The sequence below is a fragment of the Hippocampus zosterae genome, chromosome 19 (genome assembly GCF_025434085.1).
Source record: "Hippocampus zosterae strain Florida chromosome 19, ASM2543408v3, whole genome shotgun sequence".
NCBI lineage: Eukaryota > Metazoa > Chordata > Actinopteri > Syngnathiformes > Syngnathidae > Hippocampus > Hippocampus zosterae.
The window spans coordinates 10,811,642-10,834,480 of record NC_067469.1 but is presented as its reverse complement, the minus strand read 5'-3'; the positions used below and the strand labels follow the sequence as shown (position 1 = coordinate 10,834,480).

Genomic DNA, 22,839 nt, shown 5'->3' with positions numbered 1-22,839 from the left:
AGGAGCGGTCTCTCTAGCACACCTGCTGGCAATCATTAATCAATAGAGACACTATTTAAGGACTCCTACGTTCGACACCTGTTGTGGGAGTATTGTTTATGGCATTGCTTACCTCGTTGCTCATTGACTAGTGGCTTTTGACCTCGTCGTGTTTTCGCGTGTAGTCTCGGTACCAAGTTTGTGTGTAAGTACCACTTTGTTTTGATGATCTGGCTTTTCTCACGTGTACAAAGTGTTACATAGTTTTTCGTTCGTAGTTTGTGGCTTTACTTTCCTTTTCTTGCTCTTTTGTGCAAGCTCCTTTTGTTAGTCGTTTTTGATTTACCTCCTGGTCCTCATTGTGGACCAGCGCTTTATGTTCTCGCTTATTTCCTATTCGATTTGGACATTAAATTGTCTTAAATCGGAGACCTTGTTTTTGTCTACGTTTTTTGGATCCCCCTCCCTAACTCGGTTTACCCGAGTTCGTAACACCTATACACATCCAGACTACCTTCGGCAGCCCTCGCAAAAATTGAATTTGCGACTTGTGGCAATTGTTGAATAACAGGGCAGTTTTCTAAACAGTTTTTTCTAAACAGTTTTCTAAAAATAATGTGTTTGAATACTTTCATATTTTTGTTCAGAACCAGCAACTTTTCATCAGTAACTGACACGACTTATGTCAAACTTAAATCAAGAAATATAATGTACTGTATAGTTCTGTATTATAATTCAACACAAAGTAAATGCAAAGTATATGAATGAATGAACTCATGTATGATGTTGGCCGGCAAAAAAATTTGCTTCCCCTCCTTGAATGACAAGCAGCCGCCACTATTTGAGAATCCTGTTCTAAAGTGTTTAAAAATGTTCAACTTTTATTTTATTTATTTCATCAAAAGTGTTGTAATTGTTTGGATGAATACGATAACAATAATTTGCAGTTTATTTCAGTGTGAGTTTTTGCCACAATATTGTGTGCACCTTGCAGACCGACAGTAGACAATGAAATATACAGTCGACCAGACGGTATTGTGGTTCGTGTTTCTCGCTCTCTCTCAATTCCTCGCGCCATCCGCCATACGTGACCTGAAAGCGGAAGTGATCTTTGAGAAAATATTCCTAATGCCAACTTGAAAATATTGAAAGAAAAAAAAACATAACTATCAAGGTTCGTATGGAAACAAAAGACACTTTCACAAAACAAACAACCTCAAATAGATTCGATCCTAGTTGTCATGGAAACTCATCGAAACGAATAACGGCGCCAGCTACAATAAGTGTGACTTTGATTTTTTTTTTCTCTCTCTGTTTCTACGTGCCCTGCTAATGACTGTCTACCGGTTCAGGGTCTAACCCAGGGGTCGGCAACCCAAAATGTTGAAAGAGCCATATTGGACCCAAGTCAACAAAAAACAAAAATGTCTGGAGCCGCAAAAAATAAAAAGCCTTTTAATGAAGGCAACACATGCTGTATGTATCTGGATGAGCTATCATAGCCTGCCATCAACATGACTAAGTTGGTTACAAATACACAACGAGCATTCATGATTAAAAGTTTTTGTTTCCCCTGCAGTTCATGCTGTGGAGGAGGAGAGGGGGGGGGGCTAAACTTTTTTGATGGAAGATCTAAAGAGATTTTCTTGTCTTTATAAACACACTTGCAAAATTCCAGTGGAATGAAAAAAGACGTGGACAAGACAGTTATTGCAGTAAAAAAAATCTATCTATATTTAGAAGAAGAAAAAAAAGGAAACACACAGAGTACGAATTAAAAACGTGTCTGTTTGGCTTTGAGCGTCGTGTCGGCTAGGCTAACTTAGCTGTTGTTGTTCTCCAAAGCTTCTTTGATGTGTGACGTCGGTTGCATTAGCGCTGATTGGTTGAAACCAAAGGACGTGCACGTGTGTACATGTTCCCTCCCATCTGTTTCCTTTTTCAAACATTTTTGAAAAAGCTCTAGGAGCCACTGGGGGGCGCAAAAGAGCCGCATGCAGCTCGAGAGCCGCGTGTTGCCGACCCCTGGTCTAACCTAACATAAATCAGCTGCACCAGCACACCTCTCAAAAATTTTTTTGTTTGTTTGTTTGTTTTTCTTTTAACTTTTGTTTATCAAGGTAAGGTAATTGAGAATGGAGTGTCATTTGCATAGCCAACCTGGACTAAAACAAGGCAAAAGAAAAGCTAAAACAAAGGACAAGCAATTAGAGAATTCATGGATTATTTAACTATCATAATTTTCCAGACGATAGAGCGCACCTGATTATAAACTGCACCCACGACATTTTTGAAGGAAAAAACTTTTGTAATACCCATAAGAGAGTGGCTGCCTTTCCAGCAGCTCCTATTTTTTTGTTGTTCTACTTCTTCCTTTCATAACTTTGCTGCTGTGAATCTGGAATTTCTCCATTGCGAGACTAATAAAGGTTTTCTTAATCTTAATCTTAATAAGCCACACCTATCTATAAGCCGCAGGTGCCCACATTGTAACATGAAATATTTATGAAGAAAGACGGTACACAGAAAGCGTTTTCCAATTTTTAATAACATACTTTAACTTTTCTTTCTAAATTGTGCCTCTAACGCGGCAGCACCACGGCAGTAAAACAGCGCGAACAGGGCTGGTTAAAAAACATAAAAGTCACTGTTCGATGTCGAGTAATGCTTTTTTTTTTAAATGAAAAAGAAATCCTTGCTTGCCGCAATTTTCCCCCGTGTGGGATGAATAAAGGTTATCTTATCTTATCGTAACACTCGATCAACCCTCCTTCATTAGCCTTTGTACCATCCACGTTTTCATGTCAACTTTCACAACAATGTCTTTCAGGAGAGTTGTTTATTTATTCATTCATTCATTCATTCATTCATTCATCTTCCAAGCCGCTTGATCCTCACTAGGGTCGCGGGGGTGCTGGAGCCTATCCCAGCTGTCTTCGGGCAGTAGGCGGGGGACACCCTGAATCGGTTGCCAGCCAATCGCAGGGCACACAGAAACGAACAACCATTCGCATTCACACTCACACTCACACCTAGGGACAATTTAGAGTGTTCAATCAGCCTGCCACGCATGTTTTTGGAATGTGGGAGGAAACCGGAGCACCCGGAGAAAACCCACGCAGGCCCGGGGAGAACATGCAAACTCCACACAGGGAGGCCGGAGCTGGAATCGAACAACCGGTACCTCTGCACTGTGAAGCCGACGTGCTAACCACTGGACTACCGGGCCGCTGTTTATTCATTTATTTATTTGTTTGTTTGTTTTTGTGGAGGGGTCGTAATCCTTGGTGCAGTGCAGCCCAAAACATAGGTGAAATGTGCCCTCTCATGGCGGGTTGTTTTCTGGTAGCGCGTGTGTGTGCGCGTGTATCAACTTGTCCCACTCTTATCTTTTAAACTTGAGCGCCCCCTGGCGGCCATTAGAAAAAAATCTTTACATAGGCCGCTTCATTAAATAGGCCCGCAGAGTTGAAAGTGTGTGACAAAAGTCGCGGTTTATAGTCCGGAAATTACGGTACATGTTTATCAAACTGTACAGTTTGTCGTCATTGCATTTGTAATTGCTTTTATTTATATATTTATTTACTCTGCTGTCAGTTCGACATTGCAATTGAGAATCTGACTCTGGCTTAACTCCTCATGTAACCCGTTAACATGAGCTGTCCACTGTAGTTACCGCTGTCCCTGAAAGGGTTAACGTGGCTGTGTAACGGCAGCGAGGCACTCACACCGGTTTTCCATCTGCAGGTCATGAAAGCTTTAGAGGAGAGCTACCGTCTTCCAGCCCCGATGGACTGCGCCCCAGGCCTCCATCAGCTGATGCTGGATTGTTGGAAGAAAGACAGAGGAGAACGCCCCAAGTTTGATCAGATAATCAGTATTCTTGACAAGATGATTCGGAACCCCAACACACTAAAATCACCAGTCGGAACGTGTACAAGGTGAGGAAGGTTGAACATGAACATCAAATTCGGCTATGTATCTCCCTTTTATTTGTTGAAATTTTGAGAAACCGATTGAGTCTGTGGGGTGGCTTCAAAGGACTTTGAAGTCAAAGCAAGGCCTTATGAAACATTATGCAGTTTCATAATGTAAGAATATTGCAGTATTAGTGAGGGGTCGGCAACCAAAAATTCTCAAAGAGCAACTCGGTCCTGCTTGTCAAGAAAAAGAAGCTAACAGGAGCCACAAAACCCTTTAAAATGAAGATTAACAGTCCACCAGAAACTGAATCTGAATCATACATATTTTAATTTTAATAACTAAAGTTGCATTAAAGAAATTAATTTCACATACTTTGAATTTGTATTGTTTCATTTGAATCTTTATGTTAAAAAACTGAATCTGAATTGTACAATTCGAATTGGAATTCAACCCAAATAAGTTGAAACTAAATGTAAGACTATAAAATGTTTTGTTTTGTTTTTTTTATTTCTCTAAAGCTGTATTTGGCCTTCACATTCAGTTTTACAACTACAAATGATTTTTTTTTCCACGCAGGATGTCTTCATTAAATGATGAGATCGAGGAGCATTGCCTCATATCCCCAAAATGTCCTCCTCCAGCCTCGCTACTCTGAGATGTTAAAATGAGCCGTCACATGCAAGACTATATTTACTTCCATAAACACTGTGCAACATACTGTATTTTCTGCATGACAAGGCACACCTAAAAGCACTCATTTTTCTCAAAGGTGTGCCTTATAATCCGATGCGCCTTATATACTGATCAATATTCAGATCTATTGGACGTAGAATTTTAAATGTTCCGTAAAGAACTTTGTTACAGCTGAGGCGATTGTGAAAGCTGTATCATATTCTATTTTATTCCCTTTAGCATAGCTCCATCTATTGAATGCATTGTGCAACCGGTGCCACTATTGTAGCTTCTATTCAATGTCAGAATCAGAATCATCTTTACTGGCCAAGTTTGTAGAATTCACCTGGAATTTGTCTCTGTTAGGGCTACACTAGTATCATCATAAACTAGGACATGACAAATAAGTATGGAAAGACATTCCCTAGTGTAAGGCTGCTGTTTTGCGGTAGTACCACCCAATGACAGCCGTGAGTCAATGTGCAAAGTATCAAGCAGAGCTAAAGTGATCAGTGGTAGAATACAATTATATAACAGTTGTGCAGTTGGTGCATTGACCCATTTTAACGTGACCAGTAGCAGTATTCGTCGAAAAAGTTGAAGTATGCAATGGTACAGATGTCCTTGAGTGCTTTAAAGTGTCTGGTGCTGTGGAATATAGATCAGTAACAATGGTTCAAGTAAGTACAGAGGTAGAGCTACAATGATTATTGCGGTAATGCTGTTCCACAGGGGTGTGCAAAATTGCAAAGAGCCACGATGCAGGTATATTTGGGTTACTGTTTAGGGACTAAGGCGGCCCGGTAGTCCAGTGGTTAGCACGTCGGCTTCACAGTTCGGGTCCGGGTTCGATTCCAGCTCCGGCCTCCCTGTGTGGAGTTTGCATGTTCTCCCCGTGCCTGCGTGGGTTTTCTCCGGGTGCTCCGGTTTCCTCCCACATTCCAAAAACATGCCTGGCAGGCTGATTGAACACTCTAAATTGTCCCTAGGTATGAATGTGAGTGTGAGTGCGAATGGTTGTTCGTTTCTGTGTGCCCTGCGATTGGCTGGCAACCGATTCAGGGTGTCCCCCGCCTACTGCCCGAAGACAGCTGGGATAGGCTCCGCGACCCTAGTGAGGATCAAGCGGCTCGGAAGATGAATGAATGAATGAATGTTTAGGGACTTAATGGCAAGAGGGAAGAAGCTGTTTGAGTGTCTGCTGAATTTGGTGCGCATGGATCGGTAGCGCTTGCCTGAGGGGGGTAGCTGGAAAAGGTGGTGGGTCGAGTGTTGGGTTGGGGTGGCGGGGTCCTCTAGGATTTTCCGTGCCCTTGTCTTGGTTCTTGCGGTGTGCAAGTCCTCAAGAGTGGGTAGGGCGGTGCCAATGATTTTTTCCGCCGTCCTAACTGTCTGTTGCAGTCGGATTTTGTCCTTTTTCGTGGCGACCCCAAACCAAACATTGATGGAGGAACACAGGACGGATTCGATGACTGCTGTGTAGAACTGTCTTAGCAACTCCTGTGGCAGGCCGTGCTTCTTCAGCAGGCTCAGGAAGTACATCCTTTGCAGAGCCTTTGCAGAGGACTTCATGTCCTCGGAGACTGTGATTCCCAGGAACTTGAAGTTCTCAACGGTTGGCACAGGGCAGTTGGATAGTGTGAGGGGCAATGTGGTGAAGGATGTTTCCTGAAGTCCACGATTATGATTATCTCATGATCCTTTAAAGCGGCACGCCCTATATATGAAAACAGTTTTAAAATACGCCATTCGTTGAAGGTGTGCCTTATACTCCGAAGTACCTTCTACTGTGGAAAATACAGTAATATTTTTTTGGGGGGGGGGGGGGGTACACGCCACACGACGATTTGTGCGTGTCATAGCACAGGTGTGATGCGTTCACATTCAAAGTCGCATTTGATTTTGTGATAGAGAAATCTACGAGCAAAATGATACCATGTTTAAAGTTTCATTTAATTTCGTAATGATTTGGTTTAGGGACCAACAGGTGGCGCTGTAGGGCTCCCCTGGCAGCTGCAGACCTGTTGGTCATAGGTAATCAGGCCTTTAAAAGGACTCCCAGCCCGAACACTCAGTGTCGGGTCATTGTTGCTTCTTGCTACTGTCATATGTGTTGCTGTTTGCGCTTGTTTTCTGTCATGTTTAGTTCATTGTTATGTTTTAGCTTTAGTCATGGTTTTTGTTTGATACTTTGTGTGTTTTGGATTTAGTTTTCTTTGTTTTAAATACAATTCTTCAAATACACCCTGCAAACTGGGCCTCATGGCCTGCAGTGTGAACGCGGCCTTAAGTAAAGCATTCTGCTACTTTCAATCACTAAAAAAAAAAAGTTAATCAATATTTATTTTCCTGTATTATTTTGCACTGACATTTCTTTTCATACCTCACAACCTTTTATGTGCTCATCCCACAGTCCACTGTTAGGTCAGAGCCTATCCAACGTCAGCGCCTTCCATTCGGTGGAAGAGTGGCTGGTTGCCATCAAGATGGAACGATACAGAGACAACCTCACCGCAGCTGGCTACATTTCCCTGGAATCTGTGGCCAGGATGTCAACTGAGTAAGTAGAGGGAAATACTTTCAAAGCATCTTCCGGCAATTATTCCTTCTGCGTGCAGTGTGCACTGCCTTTTTCTCCCCCCCAGTGTTTTGCATCATCTTATTGATAAAATATCAGAAAGATCAACTTATTTTTCTCATGTGTGTAAATTAATTTGAGTATGTTGATCATTTTATTAATGGTGTGCAGTCTGGGGTTATTTCATTATTGGACCAAATATCACTTCCGGTTTTTGTTTGACTAATGGATGTGTTGTCGTGTCTTCCAGGGATGTCGTGCGGTTGGGTATTACACAAGTGGAACATCAGAAAAGGTTGATGAGCAGCATTCAGACAATGAGAGCTCGGATGTTCCACCTTCACCATACAGGTGTTCAGGTCTGATGACAGCAAACGCGGATGAAATGTCTAAAAATGGAACCTCGTTTGACTCAGAATACAAGAACATCTGATATCATACTCCTGGAGCTGCACCCAGAGTGTAAAAAAAATGAACAGAAAGTGGAGGAAGAAATGCAAAAAACACCAAAAGCAACAATCTCTCTTATTTTCTTCTTTTTTTTCAAATGAACACATATCAATTGCATTGAAAAGAATGTTTTTATCTTAATGACTAAGGCTCCTCCATTTTCACTTCCGTCCTGGACCACCATTAAAAAAAATACTAATAATAATAACATTGTATCCTGCTCCTGCTCTCATTTTATTTTGGAGGACAACTACAGTAACAACAGCTACACATCTGTGCACATTTTTTTTCTACTTCTATTGGATAATCTCTCTCCCATGAACATTTCATCGACAACCTCTCTGGCAACCAATGGTAATATTTTTTTTTAAATGAAAGGCTTCGTCTCTACTTTGAGGGATTCTTTTTTTACCTCCCTCTCATTTCTTTGAAATGCCGTCGTGCGTAAACGCTTCATACTTTCTTCTACTTAGTTTGGAAACAGGGTACACTCAGTATTATTTATGGAGAGAACCTCCAAAAGGTGCATTTTCTATGGACGCGTTCGGAGTCGATGTGAAACTCAATGTACAGCTCTGTCTAAGGTTTTGTGTTCAAAGACATTTTCAATTTGACTCTTTGTCAACGTGTGCAACGCTGATATTTTTCTAGATGGAACTCCTTGACTCTTTCTCAAATTAGCAATATGTTAAGGAGTCATCACAGACTTCTTTGAACCATCCACCACCTCCTAACCCATGACCTTGTTTTTCCTTCATTTTGCCAAAATGGCACACAGTTCTGTGTGTGTATTTCAACTGCAAATACTGTACGTATCTTCAAGATCAGGAATGGTGGAAGTATTACTGCCTTAAAAAAAACTGTTTGACATGTAACCGCAGTGGTACCTCGACTTATGAACGTCTCCTCATACGAAATTGTCAGTTACGAAATGCCTCAAAAGGAAAATATTGCCTCTTGTTACAAAAGAAATTTCAAGATTCCAAACGTATCAACATGGGTAGTCGCAGCACCCAAGTTTCCTGAACGCAAAATACTTCTAGCTGCTCTGCCATTGGCTATTATCTCGCATCTTCCTGGCATCCCATTGGCTAAGAGGGACCTCTACCAAATGTGTCTATGTGTGTACATAGATAGATCTGTTTCTATGCGGCGTCCTTGTCATTCGCCCCTCGGCCGGTGAGACGTTCGGTAGTTTTACAGAAATGTGAATCTCCCAGAAAAAGTGTTCACCAGTCGGGCGATCGCTCTCTATGCTGATGTTTGCCTTGGACATTTTCGAAGGATTGTTAAAAGCTGACAAAAGCAAACGTCCTTGATCAGTTCTTGACAAAACGCCAGTCAGTAACCACTTCTGAGAGAGAACATCATCTAAAGAGGGCAAAAAAAAACCCCAATGAGGACGCAGTTAAGTTAAATTACCATAGTTTTTATTGTTTTCTTTGTTTTTTACATTATGCACAACTTTAATTTATTGGGCAATAAGCTGGAATAGGCTCCAGCACCCCCGCGACCCTAGTGAGGATCAAGCGGCTCGGAAGATGAATGAATGAATAATTTCATTGTAACATGTATTTGTTCCATATTGTTTTGATGCATTTTTATGCTTTAGAAAACATTTATGACTGAATTTGGAGGGGGCTTGGAACGGATTAGGGCATTTAAATGGAAAATACGTTTCTACTTCCAAAATTTTCTCCTTCAGAAATTTCTTTCAGAACCAATTAATTTTGTAAGCAGAGGTACCACTGTATTGTTAAAAACGCTTCCTGTGTCATTCTGTTCGAGTGCTTGTCCATCGATGTGGGATTGTTTTTTTGTTTGTTTTTCCTTGTCGCTGAAACTTGCACTGCAAGAACACAGGTGAAAGCTACATGTGCTAAAGTGCAAAGAAGGGATGAACTAAACTAAGCAATAATTACCAGGATTTTTTAAAAAAAGCTTTCAAAGGTGCTAGTTATGTGTGTGAAAAGGAGAAGTCCCCTTTTGAAAAGCACCGTTCAATCACGACAGAGTTTATATTTGTATCCACCAAACTTGCTGCCTGATAATCAATACAGGGTTGTGGTATTCAAGAATTTTGCCAAATGGTCAGAGGGGGATTTTGATGCGCAACATCTTCTGTGTTCATTCATTACGACTGCAGTGGATGTGAAATGTGTTTGCTTTATACGAATGTTACAAACTGGAAGCTTTGTAGCAGATAAATACTGGCAAAACAATTTGCCAGTTTAGTACCCTTCACCTGAAACCACCAAAACATCTCCGGTTGAGTGTTTACAAAGTCTTATCTCAGAAAGATAAGGAAAATCCGTTATTGCACTAACTTGTTTTAAAAAAAAAAGTATCCATAGATTGACTTACTACTGAAATATGAAACAAGCAAAAAAAAACAAAAACAACCAAAAAAAAAGAGCAATCATAGGCTTTCTTCTGTTTTGGCGCTCCTGCTCTCATATGGAGTATTTGAAATATTTGTCAGCTGGTGATGAATTCAAAAGGCAGGGAGATAAACCAGATCCATGGAACTGTCTGTTTATTTGACCGGTCCCTCATCTTCTCCTCATCTAAACTTGACAGCTACTGTCACCCTGGTACAAAATCGACAAGGCGTTGACATTTCTAAAACAACCTTAAGATTGTCCCGGCCAGCCTATTTAAGCCTTTCAGGGACAGCGGTAACTACAGTAGACAGCTTATCATGTTATCAGGTTCCAGGTTAAAGGCAGACCGGAGCGTATCCAGCTTGGAAAAACAAAATTGACGGCAATTTAATAAATGTCTGGATTGTGGAGAGAAAATCAACTCAATTAAACTGAACCGGAAACTCGAAATGAATTACAATTCGTCTCTACGCCCATCATCAGACATGAGGAGTGACCTATTAAGTTAACAGTGTAGCGCTATAAATATTTCCAATATCAGTCGTCATTTGTTCTGTTTTCACAATAGATTCCTGAGTTTTGACTTTAGAGGCCTGCACAATAAATGCTCTCAAAATTACCTTACAGTCCATCTTGTGCGTGACTTTTTGTGTGTGTGTGAGGAATCACTTTAGCTATGCTTCTAGACAAAAAGAAAATATATATATATACATATATCGTCTGCTGCTACACAGAATCAGAATGTGAATTTAAGCAAAAAAAACTGTTGATAGTCGCTGATGGTGAAGTGGCGTACTTGCCTGCGGGCAGCATGGGATCAATTCCCACTCAGTGAGGGTGTGAATGGTTGCTCTCCTCTATATGTGCCTTGCGACTGACGAGCGACCAGTTCAGGGTGTAGTCCACCTTTTGCCCTTTTGCAACCTCTTATCACCAACCCTTATCCCGAAGAGGGCCACATAGGGGTGCTGGAGTCTATTCCAGCTGACTTCAGGTGGAAGGTGGACTACACCCTGAACTGGTCACCAGGGCACCTAAAGAGACGAACAACCATTCACACTCACATCCACACCGTCAATGAGTGGGAATTGATCCAACGTTGCCCGCACACAAGTCCGGCGAGAGGACCACGACACCATCAGCAACTTCAGACAGTATAATAATTGTTTAGAAAAAAATATACTACTTTACGGATCTGGAAAGTGAAACCCGTGATAAACGAGGGACCACTGTATTGCCATATTTTTATTGTTTAATAAAAGCATTGGTTCAGGTATACGGTATTAAACTTCAACAAAAAAACGAAAATGCACAATATATGGTTTTGTGTCTGAAAACTTCAGCGTATTCTAAATAATCAATTATCCGTGTAGTTGTATGTTGACATCTGCAGCATTGCTGCTTAATTTCATTTCGATAAATAGCATAGAAAAAAAAGATACAATAATGCAATTTTGACAAATCTCGATTGGGATGGTTCTTCTAAATGCGTTGATTGATACTGGCCCTGCGAATCTCAGGGTTGAATGCCGGAGAAACAGCTGTTTGAACCTAATTGAGATTACTGTCATGGTTCTGTTTGTGGCCAACAGGTGGCACTGTAGGGCTCCGCCTGCAGCTGCACACCTGTTGGTCATTGTGTCATTAGTTTGCTTGTTTAAAAGGACTCCCGGCATGACCACTTGGTGTCTGGTCATTGTTGCTGTGTGCACGTCTCATGTTTTGCGAGCTTATAGTTGGAGGACCCCAAAAAGCAGGGAGGCGGGGAGGAGCAGGGTGGAGTGACCAAAATGTATTTAACAAAAATGCAAACAGGAATACACTGGAGAAACTAACTCAAAAACACACTCAAAAATGTCCCGCAAATACACCTGAAATTAAATTAGCAAAAATAAAAAACTAAAACGGGAAAAAAAACATGAGACGTGCAAGGACAGGCCTTGAGAAGGGGCCGCAGATGGGAGAATCCCACGTTCAGGATGACCAGGCTTCAATGGATGCCGAGTGGGCAACATTTAACACAATATGGTAAGATACAATGTTCGTTAGAATAATCAAAAAGTTAATTTAACAAGATGAAACGCTGCAGGAAGACGCCTTTGGAGAGGTGGGATCCCCCTCTGAACTCAGCCCAGTTGGTCAAGAAAGAAATCTTCATAGCGGCGCCTCAGAGTAGTTGATCCACCTCAGATCGTCACTGAGCACTCCTTTCCAGATCAGGGAGGAGGGTGAAGGACAAGGACAGGAAGCGGCAGTCAAACATGCCAACATGTGGTTCAGCTAGATGGAAGAGTTTACAAATAAGTCTGAAGTCATGTTTTAAACATTTGGACTGAGGTGGCGGCTCGAAATTTCGTGGGCCGGGCATTCTAGAACACTGGAGCCCGAATAGAAAATGAACAGAACTTCTTTTTGGCTCTCGGGATTTAATAATTTACCAGTGTGTTGTGAACGAAGCGTTAGAAGGTGATAAACGGCAGAATATTTTTATAAGTAGGTATAGCAAAACCTTGAAATCGCAAGGGAAGAAGCTTCACACATTAAAACCACAGCCGTACCTTGACGACATTGACACCAAAATTGTTCGACTTCTGACCTGTTGGTTAATTAAATTTTGGCCTCGTTTTATAAACCAGAGTCTAAGTCATGGGCAAACTTCTGATGCGCCATCATTTAAGTAAAGTGTAAAAACATGTCGCCAATGACTGGCCTGGTGGTCGACTGGTTAGGGCATCTGCATCACAGTGCAGAGGTGCAATGTTAGATTCCGGCTCCGGCTGTCCTGTGTGGAGTTTGCACGTTCTCCCCGTGTCTGGGTGTGTTTTCTCCGGGGTACTCCGGTTTCCTCCCACATTCCAAAAACATGCGTGGCAGGCTAATGGATCACTCTAAATTGCCCCTGGGTGTGATTGTGAGCACGGATGGTTGTTCGTCTCTGTGTGCCTTGCGATTGGCTGGCAACCGGTGTCCCCCACTTACTCCCCAAAGACAGCTGGGATGAGCTCTTTGTGAGGATAAGCAGATCAAAAAATGGATGGATGGATGAAATAGAACACAATATCCATGAAATACAGTAAAATGTGGCCACGATTAAAATGTTTATCGACTACCAGAGTGATGCATTAAGTCAGCGTAGCGGGACACATAATGCAGCTCAATAAATGTTTTATAGTTATATGTTTCCTGTCTACAACTAACACACTAATCCATTCAGAAAAAAAGCATGTGCTTGCATAGCGAGAAAAGCCAAACACAAGCTATTTCTCTTTGTCTCTCTGACTCGCACACACACAAATTCTACATTTAGCATTCAATTAAAATTACGGGGGTGGCCTGGTGGACCTGTAATTACCGCGTCAACCTCACAGTGCAAAGGTCGTGGGTTCGATCCTGTCCCCCGGCCTTCCTGTGTTGAGTTTGCATGTTCTCCCGGTGCCTGCGTGGGTTTTTTCCAGGTATTCCGGTTTCCTCCCACATTCCAAAAACATGCATGGCAGTTTAATGGAACACTCTAAATTGTCTCTAGGTGTGAGTGTCAGCGCGGATGGTTGTTCATCTCTGTGTGCCTTGCGATTGGCTGGCAACCGGTTTTGGGTGTCCCCCGCCTACTGCCCAAAGACAGCTGGCATAAGCTCCAGCACACACCGCGACCCTTGTGAGGATCAGAAAATGGATGGATAGATTAAACATATGGCTTAGTTAGCGAATGTGGCAAGTGCGGGACTTTTGCAACAGCGTCTTTCCCATTTTTGGCATTTTCAGGTTAAGCCCCTTTCACCCTCCAGCAGAACAAACCGGGCCTTTCGCTTTATTGAGTCAAGTCAAGTCTAGTCAACAGTATTTATAGGGCACTTTCAAACAGCCATCGCTGCATACAAAGTGCTGTACATGGAGCAATATAACATGCACAATAAACAGTAAGACAAACCGGTAATGAAGACGGTAGAAAGCACCAAACAGTAAAACCAAGAACTAATCTAAGTTATGCTGAGTCGAATGCCAAAGAATACAAGTGAGTTTTGAGGAGGGTTTTGAATATGGGCAGCGAGGAGGCTTACCGAATGTTCAGTGGGAGGTCATTCCAGAGAGAGGGACCAGCAACAGAAAAGGCTTGATCCCCTCTGAGCCTCAGTTTAGTTCTTGGTACTTCGAAATCCGAGCAAGTAGGTAGAGGGGGTTTGAGTACAGAATCTATCGTTTTAAATAGTGCGCGTGGGTTGTGACGGTTAGCTTGAATAAGGTCCGACAGATATTCTCTTTTGGCCTCTTTTACTGTGAGCTGGTAGTTACGCCAACAGTCTTTCCAAATTTGATAAAAGACATGCAATTTGTCTTTTTTCCACTTGCGTTCGGCTTTGCGACACCCCTGCCTAGCTGCGCGGGTTTTTGAAGGAGCCACCAAATCCAGGATGGCACGGCATGACGAGTTGAACCAAGAGGTGAGTTCCTCTGTGTTAGACGAGGGTACGCAAAGGTTATTAAAGGCATCAGAGAAACGACTAGCAGTGCGAGGGTTAAAAATTCGGCATTTACAACTAGGAGCGGCAGATTTCACAGCAGCATGCGATAAGGCTATGTCAAATAAAACTGCCATGTGATCAGAAATCCCATTTTCATGGACTTCCAGATTTGACACCGGTAGACCATGAGCAAGGACAAGGTCTAAAATATGTCCTTGTTCATGTGTCGGGCTGGTCAAATACTGCAGGAAAGACAGCACACATGGATATTAAAATCCCCCATTAGGAGGATATGATCATATCTCAGCCCGATTTCCGCAAGAAAGGTTGAAAAGTCACTTAAAAAGTCTTTGTTGTATTTAGGAGGGCGGTAAATGACAGCACAGAGCACCGGGAAAACACGACCGACTTCAAAGAAGGCTGCTTCAAAGCTGACGGCCGATGTGGTGAATGTGCACCGTTTACATTTGCAATTGTTCTTAAAGATACTCACCGTTCCTCCACCACGGCCTGATGTCCTCGGGGTATCGAGGAAACCACAGTCAGGTGGCAACAATTCAATTAAAGCGTTGTACTCACCAGTACCTGCCCAAGTCTCCGTCAGACACAGGAAATCCAAGTCATTGGAAAGGAAAGGAAGCACTGTGTGCTCAGGGTTACAAAACAAGGTTTTCAAAGTGTAGAATGATTCTCACACATTGCCGTTGGCATGCCAAATGTTAGGTCAAATGTGACGGCAATCTGCTCACTTAACACTTCAAATTGGACAGTCGCTGATGGTGTAGTGGTACACTTGCCTGACTTGTGTGCGGGCAGGGTGAAATCGGTTCCCACTCAATGACGTTGCGGATTTGGGTGTGAATATTTCCTTATATTATTTATTTATTTTTGTCACATTGCGTGGTGGACCCCAAAAAAGCAGGCAGGAGGGAGGATCCGGGTGAACTTGACAAAATCGTATTAAAACACTAAGGAAACAAAATCCAGAACACACAAAGTCTGGAAAACAAAACAAGTCCAAAGTAGCAAACAAAAACTATGACTGAAGCTCAAAAAAACGAGAACATAACCATGACAGGAAACAAACATGACAGGACAACCAAAGACCCAACCATGAGTGGTCGGTGGGAGTCCTTTTATACAGCTAATAACATAATGACCAACAGGTGTGCAGCTGCAGGGCCCTACAGTGCCACCTGTTGGTCACAAACAGAAACATGACAATTTTGGTCTTCATCTCATTGTTCAATCACACCCCAACTAACCCCAAGCACGCTCCTTCCTATCGTGTGGCTATCTTTGTTGTTTCCTCGATCGTTTATACCAATTTCTCCATCTATTTTGCTTATACTGTCCAACTAAAAGTTTCATGTTGTAGTTTTCTTCAATGTAAATTTTTTTTTTTAATTTTTCAAAAATTTTCCAAAATTCAGACTATGTATAAGGCCGTGAATGTTTAACGGCTAAATTTTACATTATAGTAATCTGTGACGGGATTAGAATGCGAGTCAGTCAAAGGTGAGTGTCTATGTGTGACAGGCCACTACGGAGTGTGGCAGTTTGCAGCTCCACGTCGCTACGGCTTCAAAGAACATTGACACTAAGGTGGTGCTTTTAATGTAACACTGTAACCCAGCATGGCATGAGGAAAGGTGAAGTCGCACTGTCCCGGACAATCATCACAGTGCATTCCTTGTAGCTCTTCTTTCTAACAAAAGTAAGTGGCCCGGTAGTCCAGTGGTTAGCGCGTCGGCTTCACAGTGCAGATGTACCGGGTTAGATTCCAGCTCCGACCTCCCTGTGTGGAGTTTAACCTATTGTTAAAGCTACTGTAATGAGGGGTTTGGTAACAAGAAAATGCTTATAGTACCACTTGTATTTATTACAAATTAGAATTTGAAATTTTGGTAGAGATTTTAGCAAGCATCATGAAAGTTGACGGCGGCCCGGTCGTCCAGTGGTTAGCACGTCGACTTCACAGTGCAGAGGTACCGGGTTGGATTCCAGCTCCGGCCTCCCTGTGTAGAGTTTGCATGTTCTCCCCGGGCTTGCATGGGTTTTCTCCGGGTGTTCCGGTTTCCTCCCACATTCCAAAAAAACATGCATGGCAGGCTGATTGAACACTCTAAATTGTCTCTAGGTGTGAGTGCGGGCGTGCATGGTTGTTTGTCTCTGTGTACCCTGCGATTGGCTGGCAACTGATTCAGGGTGTCACCCGCCTACTGCCCGAAGACGGCTGGGATAGGCTCCAGCACCCCCCGCGACCCTAGTGAGGATCAAGCGGTTCAGAAAATGGATGGATGGATAATTAAGTAATCAAACATGACAACTACACAGTGGTAACTCTACTTACGAACGTCTCTTCATGCGAAATGTTCAAGTTATGAAACGCCTCAACGGGAAAATATTGCCTCTTGTTTGTAAAGAAACTTTGAGATACGAAAGGCAAAATACAGTATGGGATGCTAGCCGCAGCTCCAAGTTTCCCAAACGCAATATGCTTTTTGCTGCTCTGCCATTGGCTATTACCGAACATCTTCCAGGCATCTCTACGGTGTGTGTCTATGTGGGGAGATAGATAGAGATGTGTCTATGCGGCGTCCATTCGCCCCTCCGCCCCTTGAGCTGTTAAATTTGAATCTCCCAGACAAAGTGTTCACCAGTCGGGCGATCGCTCACGAGGCTGATTTTTGCCTTGGACATTTTCAAAGGATTGTTAAGAGCCGACAAAATCTTTGGATCAGTTGTTTACAAAGCGCCAGGCAAAAACCACATTTGAGCGAGAACATGAACTAAAAAGGGCAACAAAAAAAAAAAAACAATGAGGATGCAGTTAACAGTTAAATGACCATCATTTATTCTTTATTCTTTTTTTTTCTTTTTTTTTACATTATGCACAGCCCTCATTTATTTTGAAATCATTGTAACATGTATTTGTTACGTACTGTGATACATTCTTATGCTTTAGAAAACATGTGCAATTTTGTTTTCTTTTTTGGTGGGGGGTTTTGGAACGGAATAGGGCATTTACGTGGAAAATTGTTCACGTTAAGAAATTTCTTCTGGAACAAATGACTTTCGTAAGTAGAGTTACCAGTGTATACAGTAAAAGGGAAACAAAAACACATTCTTTCTCCTTTACGAGGCGTCAATGAACACATCACACGCAGCAGCGACGACTGGAAAGCCAAAGAAAAACCAAACTGCTTACAGTATTTGACATACTTCGGGCTTACATGATACAACTCAACTCCTTTGTCTTGAAATCATGCCAAGACTCTATTCTCGGATTTTCACTTCGGGTTTAGAGTGCACTGAGATCGCATTAGTGCTAAGGAATAACTGCACTATGCTTTCAGTGGAATGTGTGTAGATATCTAGCAACCTTCCATTACGGTAGCATATTTGCCTCGACTTTGCTCACCTTTGGGACCAAGACTTATTGTTTTCCACAAGACTTTTAGTTTCTGGTCAAGGGATCACAGTGTAAAAGTATGGGAGGGTATAAAAATAGCTGTAAAATGTGCATTGTGTCCGCAAACCTACTCTAGTATATTTCTCCATGAAAACCTTTCGTTACAATCGCGGACATGTACCGGTACTTTGGTTGCACATAAAATGCATTTAACTATTATATGAATATTTTCAAGGAAGAGAGTAGAAAAGTATGTGAGTTTACCATATTTTAATCATGGGGGGTATATTGTACATGTGGTGGTGGTTTAATTCTTGTGTCGGCCTTACTTGGGGATCGAATCCAGCCTCCAGGTTGGGAGTGCAGAGTGCTGGCCGATAAGCTAAAAGTACGGGCTGCCACTCCAGCTCACCGCCCTTTGAAAATGTACAGGAAGGAGATGACATTTTGGACTACATGCCAGGGACATGACGGAACGTTCCTGAAAGTTGGTCAGATGTTGATTCTTGTCATTGCCTCACTGCGTCCACGAGCGCAAATCGGTGCTGACCACACACACAAAAAACAAACATGCTTAATTTCACAAAAAAAAAAAAAATCAAAGATGACATTTTACAAATGTAAACTTTGACAAGTAGTGTCATTTTCCATTTTCCGATCCGCTTCATCTTCACAAGGGTCACGGGGAGTGCTGGAGTCAATCCCAGCTGTCTTTGGGCAGTCGGCGGGGGGGACACCCTGAACCGGTTGCCAGTCAATCGCAGGGCACACATAGACGAACAACCATCCGTGCTCACGCTCACACCGAGAGACAATTTTTAGAGTGGTCCATTAACCTTAAGGTGGTTGGTGCCTGTCGTGGCGGCAACCCCCGTACTCGCTGGTGGACACCAGCAGTAAGGGATGCCGTCAAGCTGAAGAAGGAGTCCTATCGAGCCTTTATGGCCTGTGGGACCCCAGAGGCAGCTGACGGGTATCGACTGGCCAAGCGGAACGTGGCATCGGTGGTCACCGAGGCAAAAACCTGAGCGTGGGAAGAGTTTGGTGAGGCCATGCAAGCCGACTTCCGGACGGCTTCGAGGAAATTCTGGTCCACCATACGTCTCAGGAGGGGGAAGCAGTGCACCACTAACACTGTGCACAGTGGGGATGGGGCGCTGCTGACTTCGACTCGGGACGTTGTGAACCGGTGGGCAGAGTACTTCGAAGACCTCCTCAACTCCACCAACACGTCTTCCTTGGAGGAAGCAGAACCCGGGGACTCTGAGGTGGGCTCTCCTATCTCTGTGGCTGAAGTCACCGATGTGGTTAAAAAGCTCCTCGGTGGCAAGGCCCCAGGGGTGGATGAGATCCGCCCGGAGTTCCTCAAGGCTCTGGATGTTGTGGGGCTGTCCAGGTCTCTGCAACATCACATGGTCAACAGGGAGAGTGCCTCTGGATTGGCAGACCGGGGTGGTAGTCCCTCTTTTTAAAAAGGGGCACCGGAGGGTGTGTTCCAACTATAGAGGGATCACATTCCTCAGCCTCCCTGGTAAGGTCTATTCAGGGGTGCTGGAGAGGAGGGTCCGTCAGGAAGTCGAGCCTCAGATTGAGGAGGAGCAGTGTGGTTTTCGTCCCGGCCGTGGAACAGTGGACCAGCTCTACACCCTTAGCAGGGTCCTCGAGGATATGTGGGAATTCGTCCAACCAGTCTACATGTGTTTTGTGGACTTGGAGAAGGCGTTTGACTGTGTCCCTCGGGGAGTTCTGTGGGGGGTGCTTTGAGGGCATGGGGTACCGAACCCCCTAATACGGGCTATACCACCGATGTCAGAGTTTGGTTCGCATTGCCGGCAGTAAGTCGGAATCGTTTCCAGTGGGGGTAGGACTCCGCCAAGGCTGCCCTTTGTCACCGATTCTGTTCATAAGCTTTATGGACAGAATTTCTAGGCGCAGCCGAAGCGTTGAGGGGGTCCGTTTTGGGGGCCTCAGTATTGCATCCCTGCTTTTTGCAGATGATGTGGTGCTGTTGGCTCCTTCAAACAGGGCTCTCCAACTCTCACTGGAGCATTTCGCAGCCGAGTGTGAAGCGGTTGGGATGAGGATCAGCACCTCCAAATCTGAAACCATGGTGCTCAGTCGAAAAAGGGTGGAGTGCCCCCTCCGGGTCGGGGAGGAGATCTTCCCCAAGTGGAGGAGTTCAAGTATCTTGGGGTCTTGTTCACGAGTGGGGGCAGAAGGGAGCGGGAGATCGACAGGCGGATCGGTGCAGCGTCTGCTGTGATGCGGACGTTGTATCGGTCTGTCGTGGTGAAGAAGGAGCTGAGCCAAAGGGCGAAGCTCTCAATTTACCGGTCGATCTACGTTCCAACCCTCATCTATGGTCACGAGCTATGGGTCGTGACCGAAAGAACGAGATCCCGGTTACAAGCGGCCGAAATGAGTTTTCTCCGCAGGGTGTCCGGGCTCTCCCTTAGAGATAAGGTGAGAAGCTCGGTCATCCGGGAGGGGCTCAGAGTCGAGCCGCTTCTCCTCCACATCGAGAGGAGCCAGATGAGGTGGCTTGGGCATCTGATTCGGATGCCTCCTGAGCGCCTCCCCGGTGAGGTGCTCCGGTCATGCCCCACCGGGAGGAGACCCCGAGGAAGACTAAGGACACGCTGGAGAGACTATGTCACCCAGCTTGTCTGAGAACGACTCGGGATCCCCCGGGGAGAGCTGGACGAAGTAGCTAGGGAGAGGGAAGTCTGGGCTTCCCTGCTAAAGCTGTTGCCCCCGCGACCCGGCCCCGGATAAGCGGTAGATGATGGATGGATGGATGGATTAACCTGCCACGTATGTTTTGGGAATCTGGGAAGAAATCGCATCACCCGGAGAAAACCCACGCGGGCACGGGGAGAACATGCAAACTCCACACAGGGAGGCAAGAGCTGGAATCGAACCCTGCACCTCTGCACTGTGAAGTCGACGCGCTAACCACTGGACCACTGGGCTGCCACTATTGTGTGTGTGTGTGTGTGTGGGGGGGGGGGGGGGGGGTATTTTTAATATTTAAATAATTAAAGCTCGGCACTGTGGTCAACTGGTTAGTACATCTGCCTCAGAGTGCAGAAGTCGGGGGTTCGATTCTGGCCGCGGCCTTCCTGTGTGGAATTTGCATGTTCTCTCTGTGGCTGTGGGGGTTTTCTCTGGGTACAGTACTCCCATTTCCAGTTACATTTCAAAAACACACTCATTTCTTCTTGGTAAAATCTGGTTAATTCTGCAAATGTTGAAGTGACAGTTTGTCTAACTTTCGCCCCCCAAAGGGCAGGTGATGTGGGAGTTTCCCTGATTTGAGTCTCGCAGTTGGCAGCCTAGGGGTCAAATGAAAAAAAAAAGGATGGCAGGAAAAGGCTTGATTAAAAATTAAAATGGTAAAAGCAAAATGTGGTCTTGCGCCACTTTGGAGTTGCGGTTGTGGTTCGGAGGCGCGCTGGTAAAATGTTCTTGGCGGATATGAACGACATTTTGTTCGGCCGCTTGCCAAGCTGAAAGTTTGCAGGGCTTGATCCATAATTTGGCATGTCGCTTCAGCAATGGCTGGCCAATGAGATTTTGAAAGTTCTTGAAAGTGGGCGAAAGCAGGAGTGGTGAAACAAGAAAACCAGCTCCTTACTGGGAGCTGTTCTCATCAAACTTAAAGCGCAAGCCTGAGAATGCATGAAAAAAGAATAATGCAACATTTTATGATGTCAGTGGGTCAAAGGCTCAATGCAGTGATGCAACATTTGTGTTTTGACATCAAAGTTTTGTGACATTTCACTTTCACAGCGGTGATAATAGTAAATATCCCTACAAGTAAAAGAGTACCGTATTTTCCACACTAAAAGGTGCACTGTATTATGAGGCGCACCTTTAATGGATAATACATTTATAAGTGCCTTTTAAAACTGTCACGTTGCGTGGTGGACCCCAAAAAGCAGGCAGGAGAGAGGAGCAGGGTGTATTTGAAGAAGTGTATTGATAAAACACAGAAAACTAAATCCTAAGCAAACAAAGTCCAAAGTAGCAAACAAAAATCATGAGTGAAGATTAAACATAACAGCAACCAAAACATGACTGAAACAAACCTAATTGCAGCAAACAAACAAACATGACAGTGGCAAGAGCAAACAATGACCTGACACTGAGTGTTCGGGCTGGGAGTCCTTTTAAGGCCCTAATTACCTATGACCAACAAGTGTGCAGCTGCAGGGGGTCTGGAAAACAAAACGAGTCCAAAGTAGCAAACAAAAACTATGACTGAAGCTCAAAAAAACTAGAACAGAACCATGACAGGAAACAAACATGACAGGACAAACAAAGACCCGGCCATGAGTGGTCGGGTGGGAGCCCTTTTATACAGCTATTGACATAATGACCAAAAGGTGTGCAGTTGCAGGGCCCTACAGTGCCACCTGTTGGTCCATAAACCGAATCATGACAAAAACACACAAGGACACCTTACATGGCCTATTTTGTAATTTTTATTTCATACATTGGGTGCACAGCTTATAAAACTGTCACGTTTCGGTTTTTCGGTCTGGCCAGCAGGTGGCAGGAGCGTTCTCCCTAGCACACCTGCTGGCAATCATTAATCAATAGAGACACTATTTAAGGACTCCTACGTTCTACGCCGGTTGTGGGAGTATTGTTTATGGCATTGCTCACCTCATTGCTCATTGACTAGTGGCTTTTGACCTCGTCGTGTTTTCGCGTGTAGTCTCGGTACCAAGTTTGTGTGTAAGTACCATTTTGTTTTGATGATCTGGCTTTTCATGCGTGTACAAAGTATTACATTGTTTTTCGTTCGTAGTTTGTGGGCTTTACTTTCCTTTTCTTGCTCTTTTGTGCAAGCACCTTTTGTTAGTCGTTTTTGATTTACCTCCTGGTCCTCATTGTGGACCAGCGCTTTATGTTCTCGCTTATTTTCGGTTCGATTTGGACATTAAATTGTCTTTACATCGGAGATCTTGT

At 43.9% G+C, this 22,839-nt stretch overlaps 1 protein-coding gene across 7 annotated transcripts in view; it reads left to right on the top strand.

Annotated features, from left to right (window-relative positions):
* The window catches only part of epha7 (eph receptor A7), an 84,043-nt gene extending 72,026 nt beyond the window's left edge, over positions 1-12,017 (top strand). For 4 of the 7 annotated variants that reach the window (XM_052052126.1, XM_052052128.1, XM_052052127.1 and 1 more), the window contains exons 15-17: positions 3,727-3,920; positions 6,989-7,135; positions 7,404-9,532. In XM_052052126.1, the coding sequence (XP_051908086.1) occupies positions 3,727-3,920; positions 6,989-7,135; positions 7,404-7,518 (456 nt within the window). In that variant the 3' untranslated portion in view covers positions 7,519-9,532. Of the gene's footprint in view, positions 1-3,726; positions 3,921-6,988; positions 7,136-7,403; positions 9,533-11,919 lie in introns of those variants that run through there. The other 3 variants (XM_052052133.1, XM_052052129.1, XM_052052132.1) reach the window with 1 other exon arrangement.
* Positions 12,018-22,839: the final 10,822 nt, after the last annotated feature.